At 37.1% G+C, this 14578-nt stretch overlaps 1 protein-coding gene across 4 annotated transcripts in view; it reads left to right on the top strand.

Moving 5' to 3' along the window:
* LOC120780333 (homeobox protein Nkx-2.4) overlaps nucleotides 1–14578 on the top strand; it is a 113511-nt gene that overhangs the window by 15734 nt on the left and 83199 nt on the right. For all 4 annotated transcript variants that reach the window (XM_040112629.1, XM_040112631.1, XM_040112628.1 and 1 more), the window contains one exon: nucleotides 1064–1275. In XM_040112629.1, coding sequence (XP_039968563.1) covers nucleotides 1064–1275 — 212 coding nt within the window. The remainder of the gene's footprint in view (nucleotides 1–1063; nucleotides 1276–14578) is intronic.

Raw genomic sequence — 14578 nt, 5'->3', positions numbered from 1 at the left:
AGCTTCTTCCACAGACTGAACTTATTGCATCTAGGTAAAAGAAAAATTATAAAATTTATATCAGTTTGAAATTAATAATATTTGCAGATTAAAATAAGTTCATTCAAATTGCAATTACATCGACTACAATTAATTGTTTAATCAATCGATCAGTCGAATGAATAAATATTTATAGGAGGCCAACAAGTTGTGATATTAAAGGCCAAAATAATTTTAATATTTTTTAAAATTGTCCAAAGTTTTTTATTGCATCGATCTGTGAACAAAATTAATAAGAGCTTCAATTAAAAGAACAACATGTTCTTAGTGAACCTGCAGGCCATCTTCTGCATTTGTCCTTGCTGCTTCGTCATTCCATACATATTTGCTAATTGCTCTGAGGCAGCTTTTAAAAGTACTTCAATACTTACATATGTAAATATGTATGCATTACACAAAAGTATACATTTATAATTATCAATAAAACATGCTCACATACATTTCATCAATGACAATGTCGAATTTTTCGAGGGCCACTTTCGTTTCGACTACAAATAAAAAAGGACAGAATTTAAATGTTAATTAACACACTCACCTCGTGAGGAAATAACTTCTTCGGTAAGTACCATATTCTCAGTTTCACCATATTTCGAGCCGGATTTTTTATCTATAAATTAAGAAATTTAATACTGAATTTGCTTCAGCTATTTTAAATATTTTTTCTTAACTTACCGGTGTTAGAAAACTCCAGTCGCCTAGTATTCCTGTCTGGGCTGTCCGACATATTTTCCTTCAATTACTGTATAAATATGGCTTGTTATAATATAAGAATGGGCAAAATCATATGCATATGTATGTGTGTAGCAATAAATGGTTAACGTAATGAACTTAGTCGATTTAGCCATGTTAGTCTATATAACATAAGCGAACTCGGCTCTTATAAATAATTTTTAACCTTTTAATTGACGTAAAGTACATTACGTTTTAACAAATTTGACAAAACATTTACCATGTATTAAAAGAAACTCTAAACAAATGTATTATATATTATACCATAAATAACAATACAATTAATTTATTTTAGAACAAATTCCAGCGAAAGTAGTATCACTTCACCTAATACATTAGGATCTTCAACAATGGCAAATCCCTACGCGATGGGTTCACTATATCACAGTCCAGGAGTCCAAAGTTATTGCGGGCCAGCAGATAATCTTTCATTAGCAGGACATTATTCTGATATGAGAAGTTCTGCGTCTTGGTATGGATCTACAACGAATGATCCCAGATTTGCCAGTAAGTCATCTTATTGTTCATGATCTATTAAGTCATAACCATTAGAATAATGTCAAACGTCAAATTTGAAGTTTTCATGTATCATATCATTTGTACTTTTACCGTAAGTGATGATGACTATAACGACGAAAATATATATACAAATAGAAATAAAAAAAAAAAATATATCCTTATAGGATATATAAAAATATATCCATTCACTGCGGTGAATGAACGTCTAGCCACAATCCGCATCAAAGCGAGGTTCTTCAACATATCGCTGATCTGCGCCCACGCCCCGACGGAAGGAAAGGACGATGTGACCAAAGATGCCTTTTATGAGTGCTTGGAGCGCACTTATGAAGGCTGCCCCCGCCACGATGTCAAAATCGTGCTTGGCGACTTTAACGCCAGGGTGGGCAAAGAAGGTGTCTTTGGCACTACGGTCGGTAAATTCGGCCTCCACGACGAAACATCCCCTAATGGGTTGAGGCTGATTGACTTCGCCGGGGCCCGAAATATGGTTATCTGTAGTACTAGATTCCAGCATAAGAAGATTCATCAAGCTACCTGGCTGTCTCCGGTTCGAAAAACTACCAACCAGATCGATCATGTTGTGATAGACGGAAGACACGTCTCCAGTGTTTTAGATGTGCGTGCGCTCCAAGGTCCTAACATCGACTCGGACCACTATCTTGTTGCAGCTAAGATTCGCACCCGCCTCTGTGCAGCAAAAAACGCGCTCCACCAAACACAAGGAAGGTTCGACGTCGAGAAGCTGCAATCACAACAGACAGCCGAACGATTTTCTACTCGGCTTGCACTCCTGCTCTCTGAGAGCACTCGTCAACAACTCGGTATAAGGGAACTGTGGGACGGAATTTCAAACTCCTTACGTGCAGCTGCAACCGAAACCATTGGTTTTCGGAAAGTGCAAAAGAACAGCTGGTACGACGAGGAGTGCCGTGTCGCAGCGGAGAGAAAACAGGCTGCCTACCTCGCAACGTTACGATCGACCACTACACGTGCGGGATGGGATAGATACCGAGTTGAAGAGGGAAGCAAGGCGCATTTGTAGACAGAAGAAGAAAGAGGCTGAAATGCGTGAGTACGAAGAGCTTGATAAGCTGGCCGACAGGGGTAATGCTCGAAAATTCTACGAAAAAATGCGGCGACTTACGGAAGGTTTCAAGACCGGAGCGTACTCTTGTAGAACCCCCAAAGGTGATCTAGTCACTGATGCCCAGAGCATACTTAAATTATGAAGGGAACACTTCTCCAGCCTGCTGAATGGCAGTGAACGTACAACACCAGGAGAAGGAGAACCCGATTCCCCAATCGATGACGATGGAGCAGACGTTCCATTACCCGACCATGAAGAAGTTCGAATAGCAATTGCCCGCCTGAAGAACAACAAAGCGGCAGGGGCCGACGGATTGCCGGCCGAGCTATTCAAACACGGCGGCGAAGAACTGATAAGGTGCATGCATCAGCTTCTTTGTAAAATATGGTCGGACGAAAGCATGCCCAACGATTGGAATTTAAGTGTGCTATGCCCAATCCATAAAAAAGGAGACCCCACAATCTGCGCCAACTACCGTGGGATTAGCCTCCTCAACATCGCATATAAGGTTCAATCGAGCGTATTGTGTGAAAGATTAATGCCCACCGTCAACAAACTGATTGGACCTTATCAGTGTGGCTTTAGACCTGGCAAATCAACAACCGACCAGATATTCACCATGCGCCAAATCTTGGAAAAGACCCGTGAAAGGAGAATCGACACACACCACCCCTTTGTCGATTTCAAAGCTGCTTTCGACAGCACGAAAAGGAGCTGCCTTTATGCCGCGATGTCTGAATTTGGTATCCCCGCAAAACTGACGTTGAGTAACACCAAAAGCTCCGTCAGGATCGGGAAGGACCTCTCCGAGCCGTTCGATACCAAACGAGGTTTCAGACAAGGCGATTCCTATCGTGCGACTTTTTCAACCTGCTTTTGGAGAAAATAGTTCGAGCCGCAGAAATAATTAGAGAGGGTACCATCTTCTATAAGAGTGTACAGCTACTGGCGTATGCCGATGATATTGATATCATCGGCCTCAACACCCGCGCCGTTAGTTCTGCTTTCTCCAGGCTGGACAAGGAAGCACAGAAAATGGGTCTAGCAACGAACGAGCGCAAGACGAAATATCTCCTGTCATCAAACAAACAGTCGTCGCATTCGCGACTTGGCACTCACGGCACTGTTAATACTCAGAACTTTGAAGTCGTAGATAATTTCGTCTATCTTGGAACCAGCGTAAACACCAACAACAATGTCAGCCTAGAAATCCAACGCAGGACAACTCTTGCCAACAGGTGCTTCTTTGGACTGAGTAGGCAATTGAGAAGCACAGTCCTCTCTCGACAAACAAAAACCAAACTCTATAAGTCACTCATAATTCCCGTCCTGCTGTATGGTGCAGAGTCTTGGACGATGTCAACAACGGATGAGTCGACGTTGCGAGTTTTCGAGAGAAAAGTTCTGCGAAAGATTTATGGTCCTTTGCGCGTTAGCCACGGCGAATACCGCAATCGATGGAACGATGAGCTGTACGAGATATAAGTACGACGACATCGACATAGTTCAGCGAATTAAAAGACAGCGGCTACGCTGGCTAGGTCATGTTGTCCGGATGGACGAAAACACTCCAGCTCTGAAAGTATTCGACGCAGTACCCGCCGGGGGAAGCAGAGGAAGAGGAAGACCTCCACTCCGTTGGAAGGACCAAGTGGAGAAGGACCTGGCTTCGCTTGGAATATCCAATTGGCGCCACGTAGCGAAAAGAAGAAACGACTGGCGCGCTGTTGTTAACTCGGCTATAATCGCTTAAGCGGTTTCTACGCCAATTAAGAAGAAGAAGAAGTAGAAGATCGATAAACATGATTTAAAGTTTCTTATATATCACCAGATAGCAAATTTTCTTCTGGAAAAGCTTTTATTAATTCAAAAAACTAGCAGAGGAAAGCAAGAATTCAGAACGTAAACAGCAGAGAGAGCTGCTAGATTTTGCTAACGAATATATATACTTGTATATATGTATATACGAAAAAGTAAATAAACGGAAACATTTCAATTTTATTTCAATCATTTCATATCAGACTTTGGAAATTAATTAAAAGAATTTTTATTTTCAGAACTCAAAATAATTTATATTTATAAATATATATGTATATATAATTATATTCTTACATATGTATATGCACAATATAATTTTGACTTCTGAAAATAAAACTTCTTTTAATTAATTTTCAAGGTCTGATATGATATAATTAAAAGAACATTGAAATGTAAGCTAATTTCTGTAAGATCCCCTTTTCTTTACTTCTTCGTAGTTTCACCCGTTATTAGAATAACTAGTCAATTTTCGAATGCTTGATATAATAACCGTATCAAAATATACAACTTTATGACTATTATACCAATATCCAATTCTGATTAATTACATAAAGCTACGCCAAATCTATTCAGCCGTTCTCGAGTTTCACCGAAACTAACGAACAGCAATTAATTTGTATGTTTATAGATATCTTATGTAGAACTCATACACTAACCGACATATTAGGCATAAGGTTTGTCAGAAAAACGAAAATAATTATACTTGTATGTATGCAGTTTCGGTTGGATTTGGGCAATTTTTGGTCATAAAGCGACATATTTTATAGGAATTATTAGTAAAAAATTTCATCTCGTTATGTTAATGACTCTTGATTTGTGTTCTGGAAAGTTAAGGAATCAAATGGAGTTTCAAACTATGTTATTTGGAAAGTAGGCGTGGTTGTAGTCCGATTTTGCCCATTTTTGTACTGTGGCATGAGAATATAAAGATAATGCCACGCACTAAATTTAGTCGAAATCGGTTCATCGGGTCTCGAGAAATGTGATTTAACCAAAAAGTAGGCGGTGCCACGACCGCCAACCAATATTTATAGCGACCTCCATAAATCCCTCTCATACCAACTCGGGGGTATAATTTAATGAAGTTATTGATTTATTGCGGTTTTAGTAGTTTTGAACAGTACCGTTATATGGGAGTGACTGCCGGTAGAGCACATTACTTTTCAAAGTTTTTACCCGCAGGTTGCTTGCTACTAAGATTCCCTGTGCCAAATAAGTGTTTTATAATTGAGAACTTAGTTAGGGCACTTTAGAGGTTTTCGATTAATCGGGCGATTACACCCATCTAGTTATAACATTAGCGGTTTAGAAGATATGTACATTAAGTTTATTAAAGAGCGGGGCCACGCCCACTGTTCAAAAATTACAGTTCTGTATCTTATTGTGGAGCTTATTTGTGGTACTTTATGGGTTTCGATTAAAAGCGTTTCATATGGTAAGAAGGAACATGAACACTAAATGACAATGCTGTATCTGAACTTTTACAAAAATTAAAACTTGCTATATCTCTCTCAACTAGTTAGGTAAACAAATGCTCTGTAGCATCATTTGCAAGGATGTATAAATAATAATTATGATGCATTTAGCGATCCTTGCTCCGAGATAAAGCAATTCTGCAAGATGCTTTTCCTGACTTACCGCCAATAAAAAGTGATGACCCAAAGTATATTGTGATTAAATCCGACGAGAATTCTACACCCCTTTCGAAGGTTTCTTGTTTTCGTGTTTACAATGCCTTACTTACCGTGAGCAAAGATATAAACAAAATTAGTGAATTACGCGACGGCAGCCTATTACTGCTAGTGAAAAATAAGCAAGAAGCAGAAAAGTTTATAAAAACGAAATGTCTTTTCAACATTGGCGCTGTTAGCGCTAGCTATCATCAACATCTTAATTGTAACAAAGGTACTATTTATGCCCCGTTTTTAAACGATGTGCCTGAAAGCGAAATAATAGAAGGACTGAGTTCTTACGAAGTTTCCGCGGTTTATAAGTTCACTCGCAAAGTTGAAGGTGTTATAAAGCCTACTGGCTAATATCATTCAACAGTTATTCCCTTCCAAACAAAATAAACATCGCATGGAGGATGACCTCTGTGCTACCGTACGTGCCTAATCCAATGCGCTGCAGGTCATGCCAAAAATTGGGTCATACGCAAAAACATTGTAAAGGTTCCCCAACATGCGAAATTTGCAATTTCCCTTTTCCACACGATAATGACTGCATCCGTTCATCAGTTATGTGTGCGAATTGTTCTGGTGAGCATCGTTCTTCTAACTATACGTGTCCAAAGTATATGCAAACCAAAGAAATTTTAAAAATAAAGACACTAGAAAAATGCAGTTTGCACGAAGCACATGTGCTTCACAAAAGAGGTATCCTCTATATCCACCACACCAACAAAAATTTCAGCCATCAACAATTCCACAAAATCTAAAAATACTCATAGAATTGCCGACAATGACTTGCCTAGTACATCAAAACAAAACGCAGAGGTCACCACTGCACCCAACTCATCAATAAACTCTTTAACTAGAAAAAATCACTCATCAAACGCCAACAACAAACATATTTCCATCAAAAAGCCCGCATCGATTAGTTCAGACTACAACAACGTCTCACATTCAGCTAAAAATATCAGCGACAACTGTACCCAGCAAGCCTCTTTCTTAAATCCCAAACTTTTCAGTCCAACAACAGCCTCTCTCATTTCTAACTTAAACAACTTCTTAAACTCGCTTAATAAATATACTGACTTCAACAACACTACTACCAACACTACCGTGCAGTCTAATCCACCTAATCACGAAAATCTCTTTCCAACAACAAGCAATTCCAAAGATAATCAATACTCTACTGAACATACTGAACAAATAGAAATTGACTCTGAATAAATACGCTTAGCTTTTACTCTCTTTTGAACTAGTACTCAATTGGTGACACTCAGCTTCAACTGACTGCTCATACGAGTTGATATTCTAGCTCTCTTCTGTTTCCCTTTTTCTTTTTTTTTTCCTACATAGATCTTATGATTCCATTATTGCAATGGAATTTAAACGGCTACACTAATAATTACAATGAGCTTCAATTATTAATACAAGATCATGCCCCAGCTATTATACTCTTAAATGAAACTCACATCTCTTTCAACTTGTCGGCTTTTACTCCTAAGCAGTACATTGGCATGTTTCACAATCTTCCACATATTAGCACAGGTAAAAGAGGTATTGCGATTCTTATAAGAAGACATATTCCACACAAAATTAATGCCATTCAATCCAACTTGCTGACTATGTCGATCGATTTTATCTTAGTTAAAAAAATCACCATTATCTGCACCTATATTGCCCCAGATGAACATTTTACCAGTACAGACATCCTGCAATTAATCAACCAAGCTTCTACTCCTTTAATTTTGCTGGCGATTTTAATGCATTGAGTCCAATATGGGGCTCTCCAATAGCCAACAAGAGGGGCAAATGCATTGAAGACGCTTTACTTTCCTCTAACTTAATATGTTTGAATAACGGATCCGCGACACACTTTTCCACTCACTCCACTTTTTCCCATGTAGATCTTACAATGTGCACCGACACACTTGCCACAGAGTGCGAATGGAGTATACTCGATCACCTGCATGGAAGCGATCACTTCCCCATTGTACTAAAATTGCACCTAGGTTCAACAAATAAAACCACAAAATAAATAAGGTATTCAAAACTGATTACGCTGATTGGGAGAAGTTTCAGACACATTGCGAGATAAATGGCAATAATACCCCAATATCTGACAACCCTAACCAAGAAAGTGCGAGGTTAACAAAAATTACCCGTTCAGCAGCGAATGTTAGCATTCCTCATACAAAGCCAACAGCAAGTTCAAAGAGTGTTCCTTGGTGGAATAAAGAAATCGCTGAATTGCGGGCAAAAAACAGACAGCTTGGTATGAATACAAACGCGCTCGATCACTAGTCAACTTAATATCTTTCAGGAAAGCCAATGCTCTTTTCCGTCGTTCCGCGAAACAGGCCAAGCGTAAATGTTTTGAGGATTTCACAAGCAAAATAAATCCTTCGTCTAGTCCTAAGTTAATATGGAACGCTTTAAAAAAACTTTCTGGAGTGCCTAGAAATCTAACCCTTCAATGCGTAAAGGGGCCAGCAGGTTTGGTAACCAATCCATCTGATATTTCCGAGTTATTTGCAAACCACTATTCTGAAACAAGCTCAGATATTTCATTCAGCACACAGTTTCAAACCTCTAAAACTACCACACTGTCCGACACTTCCTACTCTGTCTCCCCTCTTTCTTTTTCTGCTAAACAAATAGAAACCAGCATTTAACTGTCTGAATTCGAGTTCGTTGCATCTACCGTTAAGGGTAAGTCCCCGGGGCAAGATAAAATTCTTATTCAAATTGGAGGCCATATTATTATTCGACAACTTAGAAAATGGAAAATAGGCCAGAATATGATACGTTTTATTACTAACTTTCTCACAAACAGAAAACTCAAAGTCAACGTAAATGGTTTTCTTTCTTCAACACTCCCGCTTTCTAATGGTACGCCGCAAGGCTCACCTCTTTCAACCCTCCTTTTTATCATTGCATTCGATGATATTAGTAGGATGATAAAAAATTACATAGGAGTTGAGCACCAGATCTATGCTGACGATGTCCTAATCTACACAAAAGTCTCTGACGTTAATTTAGCTCAATCCTTATTTACTAATATACTCGCCAGAATTGAGACTTGGTCACTGGAGTCTGGTGCTTTACTTTCCTTAGACAAAACACATATCCTTCATGTATGTAGGAAGCAAAATTGCAACAGTATTTCACTAACCCACAACCAAACTAACATCGAATGTAAAACACAGCTGAAAATACTGGGATTAATTTTTGACTCTAATTATAATTTTAATGCTCACTGTAAATATGTCAGAAACTCGTTAATGTCACGATTAAATATTGTTAAATATCTCTCGTCTAAGCATTCATTTATTCATCCGAACACACTAGTCAATGTTGTCAGAGCTTTGCTAACTTCAAAAATAGATTATGGGCTCCCCATCTATGGCAATTGCTCCAAAAGCAGTATCAACCTTACCATACCATTGCGCAATACCGCGAAGTCTCCGGGCCTTTCCAACCTCGCCAATAAAAACGATAATTGCTGAGTCTGGTTTACCAACTATTCAAAATAAAATTATAGATTCTTCGCTTCAAATTCTTGCGAAAACGGCTGAGAACACCAACCCATTACTAAATACAACTATCACCCATGCCACGAAAAAAAGAAAAATTCCAAGAATACAATCGGCTATTTCGAGATGTTTAAGTTTCGCTGCAGAAAATAATATTTTACGTAACGCAACACGCAAATTCACCACTCGACATCCTCCCTGTCTGATCAATGATAAAATACTACAGAATAAGCTTATGTTTTTGTCCAAGCAAAACACACCAAACGAAGGCTTTCAACAAACCTTTGCTGAACTGGAATCTAATTACACAAATAATGGCTGGAAGTTATTGTTTACGGATGGCTCCAAGTCCATCGATTCCACTTCGTTAGCAGTTGTCACTGCCACAGGAGAAATTATTTGCAATTGGCTTCTTCCCTCAATGAGCTCTGTATTTACCGCTGAAGGATCTGCTATCCTTCATGCAGTTAATTACGCAAAAAAGACTAAAGGAAAGTTCCTCATCTGTACAGACAGCAAATCGTGTATGTCTGCAATAACGTCTCCTTCCAATCGCAATCCCATAATAGAAGTTATCAGGGACGCGGTCATTGGTGCCCCTCAGAAAATCCAAGTAATGTGGATCCCTGGTCATGCTGGTCTTACAGGCAACCACTTTGCAGACCTCGCTGCGAAAAATGTAGCCAGGACTCCTGCCTTAACATACTACGTCTCATCCAAGCAAGACATTCTTAACCTTATTAAGCACAAAAGGCATCAAAAAAACGCAAGCGAATGGAAAACATTTAAACATCACTACGCGGTCATAAACCCAGCCAGAAATCATATAATCTACTCGTCAACAGTTCCAACTAGCGCAATGAAGACATATACTCGATTAAGGATTGGACACACTATCATAACACAAGCCCACTTACTATCGGGTAAAAGCCCATCCATTTGCCCCCTTTGCGATGACACCGCTTCTATCAAACACTTACTCACACTCTGTCCGATGCTTCACCCAACAGCCCATAACTCTGGCAACATTGATCTCATAAAACTACTAAGTGAACCTTCAGAAAAAAACGTGATGATTGTATATATGTAGATTCTTAAAAACCAACGATTTGTTAAAATATATTTAAGCAACTTACATCTTTACTAACCCTTAGCAAATAGAATTTTTCACCTAGTTATAATTACAAGACGGCTGAAGGCCTCGTAGCCAGTGCTGCGTTTATGTATTTATATAATAAAACTCTTTTTGTTATATGAATTATTATAAATAAATAAATAAATAAAATGTTCAGCGCTGCTCAAACCGTCTCTCATGTCATCAAAATATATACATTGTAACCTTAAACAGCAAATCCAGTAAAACCAGTGTATTTGTATAAAAACAAATCTTTTTATACCCTTCTATCATATAAAAAATGCACCTAGTGAAGGGTATTATAGCTTCGGTACAGCATAAGTTCCCGTTTTTTTTCTTGTTTTAATTTTATATTTCTATATTTTCTATCTATAGTTATTTTCCAACAGTTTCCATTGTCATGATGACTACGCAAAAAGTAGAATGTTTGGATGGATTCAGCTAAGTCATTGTTTGTTTAGGCTGATTATTTATCATATAAAAGCGATTTTTTGTGTAGGAATTTTGGGTGCCACTTGAAAAACTATACAAAATATAGAAACTATTTAAAGACATTCTGACCAAATATTTGTCTCTTATCAATACTTGAAAATTGAATTGTGCCCTTTAATGCAATGTAATGTTTAATGCTTACAGTCCAAAGAATTTTAAATTAACAAAACTGTGAAAAGAACCAAGATTGAATTTAATTTAATAGTAAAATACTTACATGTCTCTACATGTAATACAATATATTTTTTTATACTTATACTAGAGGACCTGTCCATGCTTTACTGTGGCTGACACATATTGTAGATAATAATTGTACTACTTACTACTACCATCTACATATATGATTTCTATTAGTTAGATTATAACTATTAGTTACATATAGCATTTTTGTGAAGCAACTTGTGTTAGTTTACAAAAAATGGATCATAAAGCATTTCGTTGTTAATAAATCATTGCTTTTTGGGGGAAAATACTGTTGAATTTGGGGTTTGCACCAGGAAAATTCACAGCATCAAAATCCTTTGTGTAGTTTTAAATTCAAGCATTCTGTCCCTAGGGACAGAAAAATGGACTTTTTTTATACAATGTATTGTCTGACTCGATCGACATTTCTCTTTTAAACAAAATACGATATTACGACATTATAGAAAAAATAACTTTGGTAAATATTTTCATACGCAGTATTTTTGGAATATGGAGAAATTGGATTGTCTAGTTATTAATAGGACAACCATTAAATATAACTGTCACAGTAATTATACTCTTACAACCGGTTGCCACAGAGTATTATATTTTTGTTCACCTAACGTTAGTACGTATCACCTAAAACTAATCGAGATAGATATACATAGGTTTTATATATACTACTGTGAAAGGTGAATTTTGTCCATTTCATTTCTTTCAAAGTAATCCCCCCCGCTGCAATACACTTAAGCGAATTTTCCAGTCATCATAGCACTTGGAAAAATCTTCGGAAATGATGGTCATCAGAGTCTTCTTCGATTCAGTTTTTATATCCTCAATTGAGTCAAAACGATGTCCTCAGAGTTATCATGTCAATTTGCTGAATAGCCAGAAGTTACACAAAGGTAAATCAGGCGAATGCGGTGGTTGCGGCACGATATTAGTTGAAAATGTGGCGAAATGATCACGAATAACCAATGCAGTATGAGAAGGTGCATTATCGCACTTCTTTGTTCAATAAATTCAGACACAAAACGACGCGTATCTCAAATATTAATGAATGTTTTTACGTAAAGGATATTTAGCAGTACTACCAACTTACAGAAAAAAAATTACCGATTCGAAAAACACGCGAAGTATTAATTAAAAATTCACATTTCAATTTGATCACAGTAGTATATAAATGATCAGGATGTCGAGAAAAGTTAAAATCCGGAGGACTGTCTGTCTGCCCGTCCGTCCGTCCGTGCAGACTGTAATTGTAATAAAAATTGAGATATCTTGATGAAACTTGGTGTGCAGGTTCCTTGGTACAAAATTCGACTTCGCAGATGGGCTTATTAGGACCACTGACATGCCCATTAATCGTCATTAAATGAAAACATATAAAGTGCCATAACTAAGCAATAAATTTAGGTATAAAATTGTAATTTGGCACAGTAGATCGCAGTAGAAAAGGGCATCCCTGAGCAAAAAAAATTTAAAAAATGGGGTTGGCCATTCTCTACATATCTCCTAAGCCACGAAAGCTACAACTACCAAATTTGCTAAGCTCGAATACTTTAAGAACTCATACCGATAGTGTGAAAATATATGAAATCGGAAGATAACTCCTCTCACTTCCATAATCCTAATTATGCCAGATACATTAAATTTTACCTTTGCGATGGTATGAGTAGATTTTATGAGAGCTGGTGTGAAAATTGAACAATGGGCCTAGCAGCGCCCACTTTTCGGTGAAATCCCATATCTCGGGACACGACCAACCGATTTCGATGAAATTTAGTACGTATCATTTTTATAACATCCCTATGTTACAGTGTGAAAATAGGCAACAACTACGCCTACTTCTAATATAACACAATTTAAAATTCCATTTGATTCTTTCGCATTCCAGTACACAAATTCAAAAGGAATTAGTATAACGGAATAAAATTTTGAAGTAATATTTCCCTTAAAGTAAGACACCTTTTGACCAAAAAAATTTACAAATCCAACTAAAACTGTTCAAGGCCCTAGGTACTGAACATGTGGACCCCAACATCTGTAGTTGACTTTTGGGCCGAAAATATCGGTAAACTTGTGAGATTTATAATTGAAATTCAGGGATAATTGTCTGTATGCTTAAAATTGGTCGAATCGAGCCAATACTTCCCTAATCCCCGATATGCTTAATATAAAGTTTTCGAACTCCAGGTGACTTTATGCTGGATATATCAGCCAATATTTAAGTTATCTCAATGAAATTGGGAGTGCGTGTTTTAATAATGACAGTGTATCTTTGTGCCAGAAATAGATAAATATGAGCGAAAACTTGACCTAGATCCTTTATAATCATATCCAGGATTATCGAATATCCGACTGACTTTGTCCATGTGATAATAGTTAACGGATAATATCGGGTGATTACTAACTCAACTTCCATATACTCTATATAATGACTTTCGTTTTTCTAATAAATCTTATGCCAAATTTATCGGCCATTTTATGAGTTATATGTATATGTAGAATACATGTATACATAAAATTTCTATGGCTATGCCACTTTAATGAAGTATTCGTATACTTGTACTCTCTTTTTTTTGTTTGACAAAAGAAGCGAGCAGAGGAATGTCGAATCGAAGACAGCAATTTATACATATTTGTACATACTATGTTGGTAGGAATTAGTTGATATGGTTGGTTAAAATAAAACGATTAATTTTCAATATACTCTTGACTGTTGCAACAGAGAGTAAGCAGTTGTTTTCAGCTAACAGTTTTTTGTATCGTAACTAATTAAGATAGATCTGGAGTTATATATACCGTATATATAAATGATCAGAATGATGCGACGAGTTGAGTTCCGAGGGTTTGTCTCTTCACGCAAACGAGAACTTGAGTAAAAACTGAGATATTGTGATGAAACGTGTCACATATATACTCTTTGGCAGCCAAGATATGTTGGTATTGCAGATGGCCGTAATCGCAAGATAGCCACATCAAGTTTTCGTGTCTGACTGTTCACAATATTCACCAAAACTTTGCAATATTTAACATTTTAAAATTTATATTCTCATCTGACAAAAGCTAATTTTTTGTCCCGGCGTCAGCCTGCCACGTGGGAAAAGAAACTGAGGATTTTTAAATAATAAAGAAATAATAATATTAAGTTATCTTTATATCAATTAAATATAACCATAAGATGTGTATTGCAATTCTACAAACGTTTAATTAAATATGTTATACTTGTAGATGCACAACATTAACAATTATTATTTAAAATGTTAAAGGTTTTAATTTGCGTGAAACATAATATCTACGTTTCAGTGGAACCGAAGGTTTAAATGGCAGAGTTTTATTAAACTTTTATGAGAGAGTCTATGTATGT

Source organism: Bactrocera tryoni, unplaced genomic scaffold, assembly GCF_016617805.1.
Source record: "Bactrocera tryoni isolate S06 unplaced genomic scaffold, CSIRO_BtryS06_freeze2 scaffold_25, whole genome shotgun sequence".
Lineage (NCBI taxonomy): Eukaryota > Metazoa > Arthropoda > Insecta > Diptera > Tephritidae > Bactrocera > Bactrocera tryoni.
Note: the sequence above shows the minus strand (reverse complement) of the source record. Positions and strands in the feature narration are given on the sequence as shown.